At 37.1% G+C, this 17482-nt stretch overlaps 1 protein-coding gene across 1 annotated transcript; it reads left to right on the top strand.

Annotated features, from left to right (window-relative positions):
* The first annotated feature begins 8466 nt into the window (after positions 1-8466).
* On the top strand, positions 8467-8814 carry LOC113273330 (uncharacterized mitochondrial protein AtMg00860-like). The gene has a single exon (XM_026523068.1). It carries the CDS (start codon positions 8467-8469, stop codon positions 8812-8814), a length of 348 nt encoding a protein of 115 aa, XP_026378853.1.
* The last annotated feature ends 8668 nt before the right edge of the window (positions 8815-17482 follow it).

The following is a 17482-nucleotide window of genomic DNA, read 5'->3' as shown; positions in this document are numbered from 1 at the left end:
ATGTGTTCCACAAAATCAGAAAGCTCTGATGTCTGCACAAGTGTCGAATCCCACTACTGCAACGAAAGGGATGCTGAATTAACAGAAGATACTCCAGGGCCGAGATGATCAAACCCCTAAGACGTTCGATGCTTAAGGAATATATGCCTCAACGCTCAAGCATCTATGGAGCCATCAAATTGTACTCCCAATCAAAGAGTACAGCTTCAGCACAAATATCTCAATGATCATACATTGATTCAACACCAGCACGATTAAAGTAAACTACAATCGATAAGTCTTCATTATCCCATGATAAGACTCCTGAAGCAGATGTAACATCATTCATACATGAATGGAACTAACTCCTTCAACATACTCTGGGCAACCTGAGTTATGTTTTAGGAGCAGTCAAGTTGAACTCTCAGTACACCTTCATCTTAGGGACGCTCAAATCATCAACTAATTCGTGAATGTAAAAGGCTCACTGGATGGAGGAGCAAAGATACTAGCCTTTTCGGTCTTTGGAGCAACTTCAACCATGGTATCAGCATTAAACATAATCTCTAGAGGAACACCATCCATGATCTCAGCATCGACAAGTATCTCTGGAGAATAATCATTCATGGTTTCAGCACCAACAACGGTCTCAGGAGCAACATCCTCAGGGCTTCATCAACTAATCATTCTCTGAAGCGTTACACATGAGTCGTACTTCTCTAAGAACCAATGATTCATATCAAGATGTGTAGACCTAATAACATGCTCACATGAAAGTCTTCCCAAATCTGGCACGACTGGTGGGCATAATCCGGAGTCTTCTACAAGATGTTCTCATCACCTCTACAAATGAGATACAACACACTTCAAGCCATGGGTTTGTAAAAACGTACCAATGGGTTAGGAATGGGACAATGTTTCCTCAACGAAAGATGTTCGTATATGTCTCTTATACAACATAACAAAATGGTGCATCAATCGGACATACAAGCTGAAAGATATGGCCTTTACCGTCAGGTCTACGAAATCTGAAAAATTTGTACGGGATTACAAATTACAAATGTGCACGCTTCGTTGGATGACCTCTACAACTCCAAATTGAGTGATTCTTGTCTCATTAGATAACTCAGTCTCTTAGCGTCAAAATTTGGGGTCAAGCATCAAATTCCGACATCGTATGAGGTTCCTACAATTTCCAGAGCGTACAACATGCAAGCAGCAATTCTTAGACGGGATTCATAACTTCCACAGTCGATCGGTGTCCACCAGGTCTTTTCGCTAAGTCCTTCATCAAGGTACCTCCAACTTCTAACACCTGGGTCTTTACATCAATTTTTCTATGTGGGTCTTCTATCCAAGTCTTGCCAGAAGAAGAGGAAACGAAAAGGAGAGACTTAACATAATACTGGGGACTGACGATCCACTGATCAGTTTTACAGTCCAAGACTCGTGACACCAGACTCTCATGTGCTAATCATTCATCATAAAAGCAATGCTACCACCGGGACATGAAACCATGGTCATTACATCATCCCGTCTCGAGAGCAACCTCAGCTACAGTCTCGTGACCAGGGTTTCAGAAGTGATGTTCTACGACTGACAAAAGCAAGATGGCGCTGCAAGCACCATGATCATGTATCAATCAAAGGGTCCTGATCTCAAAGGAATCGATGACATTAAAATCCTTCACCAACCGTTCAAGACACAAGAGAATGGTCTAAAGACACAACATGAATGTTTCACAACAAGCTCGCCTGAGATGATTTTACACTGCCCTGTACAAACCAACGAGATGGGAGAAATTGGTGAAGAATTTGTGGACGGGTCGTACACCATTCTCTTAGTATGGATGTCCTCTTCAACATATCCAAAATTCACAATAATTGAAGAAACGAGCGAAGAGTTGTGGCCAAAACATTGGACCACATGCCAGCTAAAAATTTTCTGAAGGTCTCCTGGAAGTTTACTGTTTCGTCGATTTCGGATCCTAAACATGCTTGGAACCCAAAAATCTTCTTCTCTAAAGTTTGGAAATTTCCTGGGCATGAGGATATATAGGTAGACCGCGAAAATCCAACATCGAACGAAGATTCTACAACAATTTCAAGGAAGACCTAATTTTTGAATTTTCTGATGACGAATTATGGCGAAATTCTTCGTTCATCCACATCTGAATCAGGAGCTACACCATCAACACAAAGCTGAACTTCATCTTCAGCCGATAGTCTCATTTGCTGAAGTCGGCGGTGCTTATGCTGATAAGGGACGAATCACAGATGAGCTAGAGACATACAAAGTACCAGCTTTCCAGCGTCTCTGAAAGGTTGATTCATCCCAGGATGAACATCTGCAAATGTCTTCATGTTTGACTTGATATTTCTAGAGTGTTCGCCGGAATATCCAGAAGGGTGGTTGTAACCAGAAGTCACCACTATCCGAGGCAAAATACATGGAGTCATGGATATACCAATAACAAGCACGCGCTGAAACGGTAACAATCCAACTCTTACCTATTTACAATTTCACTAGCTGTAGTGATTATAACGTCAAAATTTTGAAAATTTGCTCGTTCCTTCAAACCTGCAAAGTCGAGCGAAATTCATTATTCAAAATCATGACTTTATTTTCATCAAACCGTGAATAACCCACGTGAATTTTAACATTCACTGGTTTTTCAAAAATTGGACAGACGTCCATTTTAAAATTGTGAAAACTTACATACAAACATTATGTCATCATATATAATTGTCTACTTTGAACAGTTGTTCAAAATCAAAACATGATTTTACAAAATATAAAATATTTAACGTGAAACTCACGTAAATTTGAAAAAAGATGTCTATATATTTTGCTCCCTCGCACGAGCATCTGTCTTTGAAGTGAGAGTATATTTTCAAAGATTTCTGACAGCTCGAAGATAAAATTTTCATGAAAGCTCATAATTTTTTTTTATTACTAACAGACCCAATGTCTATTAAAAAACCTTTTCTCTCATACGAGCATTCACCTTTGAAACGAGAGTTTATTCCACTTTGTGAAATCTCACGTATTTAAAAAAAAATTGTTTTTCGTGAAAGCTCATAGACAAAATTTTATCATTAGACTCAGGTCTATCTTGTTTGTTTCTTAAACTAACGAACGAACGTCCGCGGATTCCCTTTCTTGGTCCTGGACCCGCGAATCCTAACTGACCACGGACTCGTCGTCCAAACCAACGGTTCAACACCAATTTATGCTCATCAAACGACGCTCCAATCATGACATTGAAGCCTTCATCAAGTCGTGGTTTGCTCATGCTCTCTAAATCCGGCAACGTCTCAACTTACGACTAAGTTCAATTACTGGTATTATTATTTATGGCCGGAAAATCACCATTTAATGCTGACTGAGGAACACAGCTTTCCTAAGTAAGCAGTGGACTTAATGTAGATGGTGTATTTTCGACAAGGGATAAAATCGTAAACTCATAATTATACGAAGCTCTGATCCAGCAATCAGACGTGAGTATTGAGACACGGGTCTCTCATCGAATTCTCAACGGAGAGTAATTTCTCTCAGAGTACATGTAGATATGTAGTCTCACGACTGGACAACGACATATCTCATGAATACTGACCACTTTCAATGATTATTTCTATATAGTATCACGAGATGGACGGCTCCTAGATAGCTTGCTTTGCTAGTATAGAGTGATAACGTCTTCAGGAACAAACAACGAGTTTACCCTGACTATATAAAGGATATGACTTATAGACAAGCTCATATCGAGATAATTAATGCTCCTAGACAGCTTGCTCTGCTAGTATAGAGCCACAAAGTTAATTATTCCTAATTAAGATTAATTCTGCCGTGACATTGACTACTGAATTCCCAGAATAATCTATTATTGCTCCTATTCCATGGTCGAATCCACGACTGGTCTCATGGAATGGCAATAACAATTGCTCCTATTCCATGGTCGAATCCACGACTAGTCCCATGGAATGGCAATAAACAATTGTTCTGATTCTATGGTCGAATCCACGACTTGATCTCATAGAATAACAATAACTATATTATCTCATTACTCCGATTTCATGATCGAATCCACAACTAGTCTCATAAATGGTAATAGATAAATCTTAATTACTCCGATTCTATGGTCGAATCTACGATCCCATGGAATGGTAATGCTCACTTTATTATTTTGAATTCGTAGTTGAATCCTCAGCTGATCTTATGAATTAATAATAAACATCTTATTACTCAGTTTTGTGAATTATTCTCCACTGAATTCCACAATTAGTAATAAATAATCAACAACCGGGCGTCTGAGCTACCTCTAAGTAAGTCCCTATTTAAATGGTGAAAGTGTATTCAACGATGATACACTAACAGTCACCGCACGAACGAGTATTTCAAAATACAACGAAACGATGAACCTATGCAAAATAGGAAGGAAAAACAATAAAATATTAACAGGGGTGCCAGAGGATTGGGCTCACCAACCGACCGATCATGTCGTAACCAGTCCCGCATTCAATTTCATATTTTATCATAATTTCCCCTAAAATCATGAAAATTACCTAATTTCATGTATTTCCTCTAAAATCACATGATTTTATCAATAATAATAAAATTAGGGAAAGGTGTAGCGGGACCGAGCACCATCCGGCCATGCCTTGGCCGTGGCCGGTCCCACACCTCACGTCCCCATTATTTTATTATTTCCTCTTAAATTACGAAAATTCTCTTGATTTCATGAATTTTCCATAAAATTACCTAATTTCATGTATTTCCTCTAAAATCACATGATTTTATCAAAAATAATAAAATTAGGGAAAGGTGTTGCGTGACCGAGCACCAGCCGGCCATGCCTTGGCCGTGACCGGTCCCACACCTCACGTCCCCATTATTTTATTATTTCTTCTTAAATTATGAATTTCTCTTGATTTCATGAATTTTCCATAAAATTACCTAATTTCATGTATTTCCTCTAAAATCACATGATTTTATAAAAAATAATAAAATTAGGGAAAGGTATTGCATGACCGAGCACCATCCGGCTATACCTTGGCCGTGGCCGGTCCCACATCTCACGTCCTTATTATTTTATTATTTTCCTCTTAAATTATGAAAATTCCCATAATTTCATGAATTTTCCATAAAATTACCTAATTTCATGTATTTTCTCTAAAATCACATGATTTTATCAAAATATCAAAAATTAGAGAAAATTTGTGGGACCGCGCTCTAGCCGGCCGGCCATGCCCTAGCCGGTCCCACATGCCATTATTATATTATTATTTGGTGTTTTGTTTCCTGATTTCATGAAAACTCCCTGATTTCAACAAAATATCTTGGTTTTCAACAAATCCTTTTGATTTTATGAAAGTTAGCTAAAATCATCAAAACTACATAAAATTGGGAAGAGTGGCTTGGGACCCGCGCCCATTGGCCGACCGGCCATGCCTTAGCCATGCCGGTCCCACACTCTCATTCCCTATTTTATTATTATCTCTCATGAGAGTTCCCTAATTTCACCAAACTCTCCAGTTTTCATGAAATTTCCCTCAAATCAGAGAAAACACATAAAATCACATAAAACTGGGATAAGCATGTGGGACCGCGTCTGTCATCCGGCTGGCTATGCCCTAGCCGTGCCAGTCACACACCTTGAAATCCCATGTTTTATTTATTATTTACATCATCTTACGTACTTTTCCCAGTTTCAGCAAAACCATGGATTTTGCATATTTTCTCCAAATTTTGCTCAAACGTGCACCAGAAAATATCAAAATTCTCAGGACTAAAGCGCGGACATCATGGTGACACAGGCACATCCCCTTGACTGACCAAGGGTGACCCTGAGGCTTGCAAACAGCTGGTCCCATATGCTTTAATGATTTCAACCCAATTTACTCAGTTGCTCATATTAGGTTCAATCTCTTTCCAAACAATTGGAAGTTTGCTCAAACGACCATCTATTGGTCCCACGGCCACCAGGAGCCGGTCCTATGACCTCTTGGCGGGTCCCTCGTATTTTCTACACCAGGTTTTATTATTTGTCGCTCACACGAGCATTATTTTAATAAATGGTTAAATCATGATTTCACCAACTGGTCCTCAAGAGACTTTGGTATTTTTGCTCATTTGAGCATCTGGGCGTTATATGTGAACCCGTCATCCCATGTAGGCGGTCCTGTGTTGATTTGCAATAAATCATCATTTCGGTAAAATTAGGGTTTTGAATCCAGAGCTTTGCAGAAACGTGATTCTGAGCAGATTCAAACACTGATAATTTTATGTTGATTTCATGATCAACATTCTCATTTATTTTGCTCGACCCAGCAGTCAGTAATTTAAATTAATATTTTATTTGGTCCTTCTACCAATAATTCATCAAATGAGCAATATTTGCTCAAACTAGCAATATTCGCTCGAACCGACAACATTCACTCAAACTGGCAATATTCACTCAGACTAGCAATATTTGCTCAGATCAAAAGAATATTGGTTCAACTATCAATATTCAACAATTCAGCAACGCAGTTTGCTCGTCTTAGGTTATAATGATACCTCGTCTCAGCAGACATATTAAATTCACGAGTTTCAGAACATTTCCTAATCATGTTCAACTCAGCACTACATGGACTCATCGTCCCATAAAGTTAGCAACTGACTCCACAATCACGAGATTTCAATCGTGTCACATGAGGGGATATTAACTAAGGTTTTGGTCTGGCGGTCTACGACGTGTGTTCACCCACGATGAGAATGTGAGCAAGTCGTGCAATCAGTTAGAAGAATCAGCAAAGTAGTGGGTGGAAAGTTAACCAAGTCTCCGCACGATGAGTAATTGGTTTTAACATGATTTCCCCATTTCCTATTCTCGGATTCCAGCAACTGTCACACTTCATGGGATCATGGTGTTTTTAACTACGGCGTTATAAAATGTCTCTGAATCATGATTGAAAAGACATATGACTTTTCGAACATTCGAACAACAGTCGCCTAAACGAGCAATTTCTTATCAAAGTTCATAAAGACAATCTTTTGTCTACTCGAACTCACAGAAATCACTCTCAATTGGGAAAAACTCAATCATTCAGAGCATTCTTACGCTGAATTCACAACACACCTACAATCTCAGATCACCATTGATCTCACACATTTCTCAGCTTCCCTCCTACAGATCAACCCATCCTTTCTTGTGACTGAATTGACTCTGGAACGGCCATTGTTCTTGGTTTAGGCTGGGGTCTTACAGATTGATCTCTCGAACTTAAATCACTCCCTTCTTGCAGTGCATCTGTGTGAGGTTCAACATTTTGCTCGGTTCACGGAGTCTCCACACGGACGACTCTTCAATTCCGTAAAAACCAGCAAATCGTTTTTCCCCACTCACAGTCACCCACAACACTATTAAGATCTTGGGAACTATTAAGAATAAAAAGAAATTCACTATTCTGGTAGATAGTGGAAGCACACACAGCTTCATAGATCCTGAGCTAGCCAGACAGATTGGTTGTTATATAGAACCCACAGGTGTATTTCAAGTGGTTGATGGCAATAAGTTAATAAACAATGCTAGATGCCCAGGCCTTCAATGACAAACGCAAGTCCAGGCATTCAAATTTGATGTGAGGGTTTTGGCCTTAGGAGGATGTGATATGGTCTTAAGAGTAGACTGGATGAAAGAAATTAGTCCTCTTAGCTTTCACTTCAAGAATATGCTAATCTCTTTCAAGAGAGATGGGAAGGAGGTTATTCTGCAAGGTAATGCTGAGTCCACCAGCATCTCAGTTATGACAGGGAAGTCCTGCCAAAAGTATTTGAAAAAACACAAACATAGCTTGGTGGGCCACTTATTTTCCATGACAGGTACTGACTCAACACCTACAATACCAACCATACTAGAACCCCTTCTTGACTCATTTAAAAGCATATTTCAAGAACCTATTGCTCTTTTCCTCACTAGAGCACATGACCACCTTATTCCCCTTCAACCATTAGCTTCTCCACCAAACCAGAGACCTTACAAAATTCCATACATTCAGAAAAAAGTGGTAGAGAAGTTGGTGCAAGAAATGCTTAATTCTGGGGTTATTAGGCCCAGCCACTGTCCATTTTCATCTCCCATACTCTTGGTTAAGAAGAAGAATGATAGCTAGAGGTTTTGTGTAGATTACAAGAGATTGAATGACATTACCATCAAAGATAGATATCCTATTCCAATAATTGATGAGATTTTGGATGAGCTCAAGAAGTCCGGATGTTCTCTAAAATTGATTTGCGAGCAGGGTATCATCAGATTAGAATTCATCCACCATACACCCACAAAACTGCTTTCAAGACTCACCAAGGGCATTATGAGTTTTTAGTTATGCCCTTTGGACTTACAAATGCACCAGCAAGCTTCCAGGCCTTAATGAATGACATTTTTAAACCTTATTTGAGGAAGTTCATTTGGTATTCTTTGATGATATCTTAATCTATAGCCCAGATATGGAGACTCACCTCCAACATTTGTCCATTGCCTTCAGCATACTCAAGGAGCATTCTCTCTTTGCTAAACTTAGCAAGTGCTCCTTTGGACAGTCCAAAATTGAGTATCTTGGACACATCATTTCTGGTGAAGGAGTTGCAGCTGCCCCAGAGAAGATAGCCTGCATGGTGAAATGGTATGTACCCACCACCTTGAAGGATCTTAGGGGATTCCTAGGCCTTACAGGTTATTACAGGAAGTTTGTCAAGAATTATGGTCTTATTCGCAAGCCAATGACAGACTTACTTAAGAAGAATAATTTTACTTGGAGTGCAGAAGCACAGTTAGCTTTCGAAAAACTTAAATAAGTTGTTACCACAACTCCAGTCTTAATACTTCCAGATTTCTCAAAACCATTTTAGCTGGCTACTGATGCATGTGATTTAGGTGTTGGAGCTGTTCTCATGCAAGAAAAAAGGCCTATAGTTTTCTTCAGCAAAGGCATAGGAGAAAGATTTTTAGCCATGTATACACATGAAAAAGAAATGATGGCAGTAGTCATGGCAGTCAATAAGTGGAGAGCATACTTGATGGGCAACAAGTTTACCATTTATACGGATCATCGGAGTATAAGATACTTCATGGAACAGAGAGTGCATTCAATGCTTCAGCAGAAATGATTTGCAAAGATGTTGGGGTATACATATGAATTGAAGTATAGAAAAGGAACTGATAATGTTATGGCTGATGCCCTCTCAAGGGTAAGAACAACAGATACCTCCATGTGTCAAGCTATTTTCCAAGTCCAGCCAGCTTGGTTACAGGATGTACTAGAGAGTTATACTAATGCTACTATGGCCCAAAACTTAATTCCTGAATTATTGGTGGAAGGAAAAGCTATGGACCATTATACCTACCAGCAAGGGGTAATAAGATATAAGCAAGGAATATATGTGGGAAGTACTAAAGATATGAGAAGAAAAATACTTGCTTTTGTTCATTCATCCACTGTTGGAGGACATTGAGGAGGACAAACAAGCTACCAAAAAATAAAGTTATACTTTTAATGGGTAGGAATGAAGAACCAAGTTATCACTTATGTCAAAAAGTGTGACATATGCCAGCAACACAAAGGCTTCAACACACTCCCGGCAGGGCTACTCCAACCATTACCCATACCAGATCAAGCTTGGGAACATATTAGTATGGACTTCATAACAGGGTTACCCAAGTCAGAAGGTAGAGATGTTATTTTGGTTGTGGAGGATAGGTTTACAAAATGTAGCCACTTTATTGCCCCCAACCACCCATACACAACTTCCTCAGTGGCTAAGAGGTTCCTAGACACCATATACAAGATGCATGGCATGCCAAAGTCAATTGTTTCAGATAGAGACAGTGTTTATCAACAACTTTTGGCAGGTACTATTTGCTAAGGTTGGTACTTAATTACATTTGAGCACTGCCTACCATCCTCAGTCAGATGGACAAACATAAAGAGTGAATGCTTGCTTAGAGTCTTACCTCAGGTGTATGACTAATTTTAAACCTTCAAAGTGAGTCTCTTGGTTTCCAGTAGCTGAATGGTGGTTCAATACTTCTTATCATACAAGATTGAAACTCACCCCATTTCAAGCACTTTATGGTTATGCTCCTTCACAGTTTGGCATTCTATCTTCTCAAGTTTGGATACATGCAACAGTAGATGACAATTTACAGCAAAGGCAGGAGATGGTTGGACTATTGAAGGAATCACTAGAAGCTTCTCAACACAGAATTAAGCAACAGGCAGAAAAGAAGAGGTCAGAAAGGTCTTTTGTTGTAGGATATTGGGTGTACTTGAGATTACAGCCTTATAGGCAAATTTCAGTACAACTGAGGAGGAACCTAAAATTAGCTGCAAATTTTTTTGGCCCTTATCAAGTGATAACAAAGATAGACATTGTAGCTTAGAAGCTTAAGCTTCTGATGTAGATTTTATATAACCAAAATTAACGTTTAAATGAAACCTAGTTTTATCCGCAAGCGCACAGTTCAAATGTAATGTAGATAGCAAATGCGGTTCGTTCCCACGAGGAGTGTGAAATACTCTACCAACTAATACGAAAAATTAAGTAATCAACAAGATAATGTTTTAAGGATTTTTAGAAATTCATAACAAAATAAAATGATAAATAATTAAAAGATAAACAAAATGAGTGTGGGTTATTAGGGTCTTCGGTTTCCACCAATTAATTATGCAAATTCTCCTAATCGTTAAAAATAAATTCCATGCACTTTCAAATATTTTTTCTCCGCTATAGTTTTCTTCGCTTCATGGATAGTGATTCTAAAACATTACCTATCAATCCAAAAGCATATGGCGTCAAAGAATTTAACCAAGCATGCAATATCAATTGAAAGCATAAGTAATCAAGAAAATCACATAATCGATTAAATACCGAGCTATATGAAGAAAAACTATTAATCAATCAAATCATTATTTATCATATAAATGTAGAGTTCACACAATAATTGGTTTCTACATATACCCTAACAATCAATTTAGCAAACCGTGAGAAAAGAAAATTCTAATACACCAAACCCTTGTTTCTCTTCTCTCCCCCGGCTCTGCGGCCGCCCCCCTTTTCATTTTGAAACAACACATAAATATAGCCCACAGATGAATTCACGTCGTCACCACATCACCTCCCAATAGAAGTCTGCCACATGTCATGAAATACAATCCGCCCAATAATATTGTGCCGCGTGTCATAATATGACGAAACATTGTAAAATATCAGAGAATCCCCACTTTTCATAGTATATGAAACCACCAAGGAAATGAATTAATTTCACTTATAAAGCATGATATTTTCTTGCATGTGTTGGGACCCACCTTAACTGTATTTGAACAAATGACGTCATTTAGTCTCAAATATTCCTTCAGATTCTTTATATATATATAGCAAGAGAATTTATAAAAGGACAAGATATGTTAATCTTTCCTTTTTCTTCATTTGCACTTCATTTGCACGTGGTCACGTAGGTGATAATCTTCCATTATTATGCTAACAATAATAAAGTCACTCTTGACAAATCTTAGGTGGCATTAGTGTGCTGACGTCGACTCGCTTCACCATGCATTAATGGAAGAGCAAATTAAAATTTGTCTGCCCATTGTGACCTCGGCTGTGAAATAATTCTATGCTGCTGATATATATGGAGATAACAGGCCAACTACATTTTACAATTGTGGTTGTTGATATATGGAAATACCAGGCCAACCCCATTTCAACACTGTGACTGCTGATATATAGAAATACCAGGCCAGCATAATAAGTGTTGCTGATATATAGAAATACCAGGCCAGTATAATAAGTGTTGCTGATATATAAAAATACCAGGCCAACATAATAAGTGCTGCTGATATATAGAAACACCAGGCCAGCATAATAAGTGTTGTTGATATATAGAAATACCAGGCCAACATATTTGATCTTTATGGTTGCTGATACATGGAAATACCAGGCCAACCACATTTCATCATTGTGGTTGCTGATATATGGAAATACCAGGCCAACCACATTTTTCCATTTTCGTCGCAAACACCATTAAGTCTCACATTTTTCTGTTTATTCGCTGGATGATCGAATTCACTTGTACTTTCTACAAAAGCACTAAAATATTATTAGTAACTAAAATATTGTATACTAGCTAATATAAATATGGGTATAAAATGTACTATTTACATGCTTATCAACACCCCCATACTTATATTTTGCTAGTCCTCAAGCAAAACAGAGACATTATGCAATTGATTTTTTTTTAATTCCCAAGAAAAGTGAAAATTTGCAAAAATATGGATAATTACCTACTCCCCCACACTTAATACATTACCTTGTCCTCAATGTAATTGAGTCATCCAACGTAGAACTTAAGATGGGAAATGCAAAAAAAAAAAAAAAAAAAATTGAGTAGAGGGAACAAATCTGATGGGTTGACTCCCATGAAGCGAAAGTTATCTGTTTCCCGACTTGCCAGTAGCACGTTTTCAAACAATGTGAGGTTGGTACCCCAAAGTACGCTGCCAATCATATATATTGAGTCTAAAAAGTTGGGGATCAACCCAGCTAATCCGGTCAGTTGAAAATATGAACCTGCAGTAAGAATGATGAATACCTAGAGAGCACAAACTGAATTCAATCTTATTCAATAATTATTTGAACCTGTCCAACCATATATGGTAATGTGAAGTAAATCAGATTCACATTTAACATATCGTCTAAGGAATTGAATAATTGTTTCACTCCCTAAATCCGGCTTTAAGTCTGAGAAAATAACTTGTAAAATTGGTCTGAATTGATCGGTATCAATAGGTTTGATATTCACAAAAGCTTTAAGAAAATTATTAGATGGATCCGAGGAGCAAGGGCTCAACGAAATAGTGATATCATGACTAATTGACCCATTATCATCTACAACGGTTTCATTATTAAGGGTCATGTTCGGAGCTTTCTCAACAAATGGAACTAGTCGAGACTTGGTAAGAACTAGAGGTTCTAGTTTGGGTTTCTAATTACTAGTGTCTAGCAGCGGTGTGGAGTCTAACAAAACATTGACTTCACAAATAACACTATCATCATCAAAACCATACCCAAAATGAGCTAAGCAAACCTCTAATGGATCTTCCAAGTCGCTTTTGCAAAAGATTTGCGAGTGCGTACTTTCTTTTCGCCCGCTCCTCTTCAGACTAAGGTACCTAAAAAAAAATTCAAACAAACCGCGTAAAAAGAAACTAAGGAAAATCTAAAAGAAAAAATAAATAAATTATGTACAAAAACTAAAAATAAACTATATACAATGATATCAACTAGAGAATATTTTGCAACCATTCCCCGGCAGCGCGCCAAAAACTTGATGTAGATTCTATATAACCAAAATTAATGATTAAATGAAACCTAGTTTTATCCGCAAGCGCACATGTCAAATGTAATATAGATAGCAAATGTGGTTCGTTCCCAAGAGGAGTGTGAAATACTCTACCAACTAATGCCAAAAATTAAGTAATCAACAAGATAATGTTTTAAGGATTTTTAGAAATTCGGAACAAAATAAAATGATAAATAATTTAAAGATAAAAAAAATGAGTGTGGGTTATTAGAGTCTTCGGTTCTCACCAATTAATTATGCAAATTCTACTAATCGTTAAAACTAAATTCCATGCATTTTCAAATATTTTTTCTCCGCTATACTTTTCTTCGCTTCATGGATAGTGGTTCTAAAGCATTACCTATCAATCCTAAAGCATATGACGTCAAAGAATTTAACCAAGCACGCAATATCAATTGAAAATCATAAGTAATCAAGAAAATTACATAATCGATTAAATACCGAGCTATATGAAGAAAAACTATTAATCAATCAAATCATTATTTAGCATATAAATGTAGAGTTCACACAATAATTGGTTTCTACCTATACCCTAACAATCAATTTAGAAAATCATGAGAAAAGAAAATTCTAATACACCAAACCCTTGTTTCTCTTCTCTCCTCCGGCTCTGCGGCCTCCCCCCTTTTCATTTTGATAAAACACATAAATATAGCCCACAGATGAATTCACGTCGTCACCACATCACTTCCCAATAGAAGTCTGCCACATGTCATGAAATACAATCCGCCCAATAATATTGTGCCGCGTGTCATAATATGACGAAACATTGTAAAATATCAGAGAATCTCCGCTTTCCGTAGTATATGAAACCACCAAGGAAATGAATTAATTTCATTTATAAAGCATGATATTTTTTTGCATGTGCTGGGACCCACCTTAACTGTATTTGAGCGCATGACGTCATTTAGTCTCAAATATTCCTTCAGATTCTTTATATATATATAGCAAGAGAATTTATATAAGGACAAGATATGTTAATCTTTCATTTTTCTTCATTTGCACTTCATTTGCACGTGGTCACGTAGGTGATATTCTTCCATTATTATGCTAATAATAAAGTCACTCTTGACCAATCTTAGATGGCATTAGTGTGCTGACGTCGACTCGCTTCACCATGCATTAATGGAAGAGCAAATTAAAATTTGTCTGCCCATTGTGACCTCGGCTGTGAAATAATTCTATGCTGCTGATATATATGGAGATACCAGGCCAACTACATTTTACAACTGTGGTTGCTGATATATGGAAATACCAGGCCAACCCCATTTCATCACTATGGTTGTTGATATATAGAAATACCATGCCAGCATAATAAGTGCTGCTGATATATAGAAATACCATGCCAGCATAATAAGTGTTGCTGATATATAGAAATACCAGGCCAACATAATAAGTGTTGCTGATATATAGAAATACCAGGCCAACATATTTGATCATTGTGGCTGCTGATACATGGAAATACCAGGCCAACCACATTTCATCACTGTGGTTGTTGATATATGGAAATACCAAGCCAACCACATTTTGTCATTTTCGTCGCAAACACCATTAAGTCTCACATTTTGTTGTTTATTCGCTGGATGATCGAATTTACTTGTACTTTCTACAAAAGCACCAAAATAGTATTAGTAACTAAAATATTGTATACTAGCTAATATAAATATGGGTATAAAATGTACCATTTACATGCTTATCAACACCCCCATACTTATATTTTGCTAGTTCTCGAGCAAAACAAAGACATTATGCAATTGATTTTTTTTTTTTAATTCCTAAGAAAAGTGAACATCTGCAAAAATATGGATAATTACCCACTCCCCCACACTTAATACATTACATTGTCCTCAATGTAATTGAGTCATCCAACTTAGAAATTAAGATGGGAAATGCAAAAATAAACAAAATAAAAAAAAAGATAGAGTAGAGGGAAAAAATCTGATGGGTTGACTCCCATGAAGCGAAAGTTATCTGTTTCCCGACTTGCCGGTGGCACGTTTTAAAACAATGTGACGTTGGTACCCCAAAGTACGCTGCCAATCATATATATAAAGTCTGAAAAGTTGTAGATCAACCCAGCTAATCCGGTCAGTTGAAAATATGAACCTGCAGTAAGAATGATGAATACCTAGGGAGCACAAACTGAATTCAATCTTATTTAATACATTATTTGAACCTGTCCAACCGTATATGATAATGTGAAGTAAATCAGATTCACATTTAACATATCGTTTAAGGAATTGAATAATTGTTTCACTCCCTAAATCCGGCTTTAAGTCTGAGAAAATAACTTGTAAAATTGGTCTGAATTGACCGGTATCAATATGTTAAATATTCACAAAAGCTTTTAGAAAATCATTAGATGGATCCGAGGAGCAAGGGCTCAACGGAATAGTGATATCATGACTAATTGACCCATTATCATCTACAACGGTTTCATTATTAAGGGTCATGTTCGGAGCTTTCTCAACAAATGGAACTAGTCGAGACTTGGTAAGAACTAGAGGTTCTAGTTTGGATTTCCTATTACTAGTGTCTAGCAGCGGTGTGGAGTCTAACAAAGAATTGACTTCAAAAATAACATTATCATCATCAAAACCATACCCAAAATGAGGTAAGCAAACCTCTAATGGATCTTCCGAGTCGCTTTTGCAAAAGATTTGCGAGTGCATACTTTCTTTTCGCCCGCTCCTCTTCAGACTAAGGTACCTAAAATAAAAATCAAACAAACTGCGTAAAAAGAAACTAAGGAAAATCTAAAATAAATAAATAAATAAATTATGTACAACAACTAAAAGTAAACTATATACAATGATATCAACTAGAGAATATTTTGCAACCACTCCCCGGCAGCGGCGCCAAAAACTTGATGTAGATTCTATATAACCAAAATTAATGATTAAATGAAATCTAGTTTCATCCGCAAGCGCACAGGTCAAATGTAATATAGATAGCAAATGCGGTTCGTTCCCACGAGGAGTGTGAAATACTCTACCAACTAATGCCAAAAATTAAGTAATCAACAAGATAATGTTTTAAGGATTTTTAGAAATTCGGAACAAAATAAAATGATAAATAATTTAAAGATAAACAAAATGAATGTGGGTTATTAGGGTCTTCGGTTTCCACCAATCAATTATGCAAATTCTACTAATCGTTAAAAATAAATTCCATGGATTTTCAAATATTTTTTCTCCGCTTCATGGATAGTGATTCTAAAGCATTACCTATCAATCCTAAAGCATATGGCGTCAAAGAATTTAACCAAGCACGCAATATCAATTGAAAAGCATAAGTAATCAAGAAAATCACATAATCGATTAAATACCGAGCTATATGAAGAAAAACTATTAATCAATCAAATCATTATTTAGCATATAAATGTAGAGTTCACACAATAATTGGTTTCTACCTATACCCTAACAATCAATTTAGCAAACCATGAGAAAAGAAAATTCTAATACACCAAACCCTTGTTTCTCTTCTCTCCCCCGGCTCTGCGTCCTCCCCCCTTTTCATTTTGAAACAACACATAAATATAGCCCACAGATGAATTCACGTCGTCACCATATCACCTCCCAATAGAAGTCTGCCACATATCATGAAATACAATCCACCCAATAATATTGTGCCGCGTGTCATAATATAACGAAACATTGTAAAATATCAGAGAATCTCCACTTTCCATAGTATATGAAACCACCGAGGAAATGAATTAATTTCATTTATAAAGCATGATATTTCCTTGCATGTGCTGGGACCCACCTTAACTGTATTTGAACAAATGACGTCATTTAGTCTAAAATATTCCTTCAGATTCTTTATATTTATATAGCAAGAGAATTTATATAAGGACAAGATATGTTAATCTTTCATTTTTCTTCATTTGCACTTCATTTGCACGTGGTCACGTAGGTGATATTCTTCCATTATTATGTTAACAATAATAAAGTCACTCTTGACCAATCTTAGGTGACATTAGTGTGCTGACGTCGACTCACTTCACCATGCATTAATGGAAGAGAAAATTAAAATTGGTCTGCCCATTGTGACCTCGGCTGTGAAATAATTCTATGCTGCTGATATATATGGAGATACCAGGCC

This window comes from Papaver somniferum, chromosome 4 (assembly GCF_003573695.1).
Source record: "Papaver somniferum cultivar HN1 chromosome 4, ASM357369v1, whole genome shotgun sequence".
In the NCBI taxonomy this organism is placed as follows: Eukaryota; Viridiplantae; Streptophyta; class Magnoliopsida; order Ranunculales; family Papaveraceae; genus Papaver; species Papaver somniferum.
This window is presented reverse-complemented; position numbering and strand designations above follow the sequence as displayed.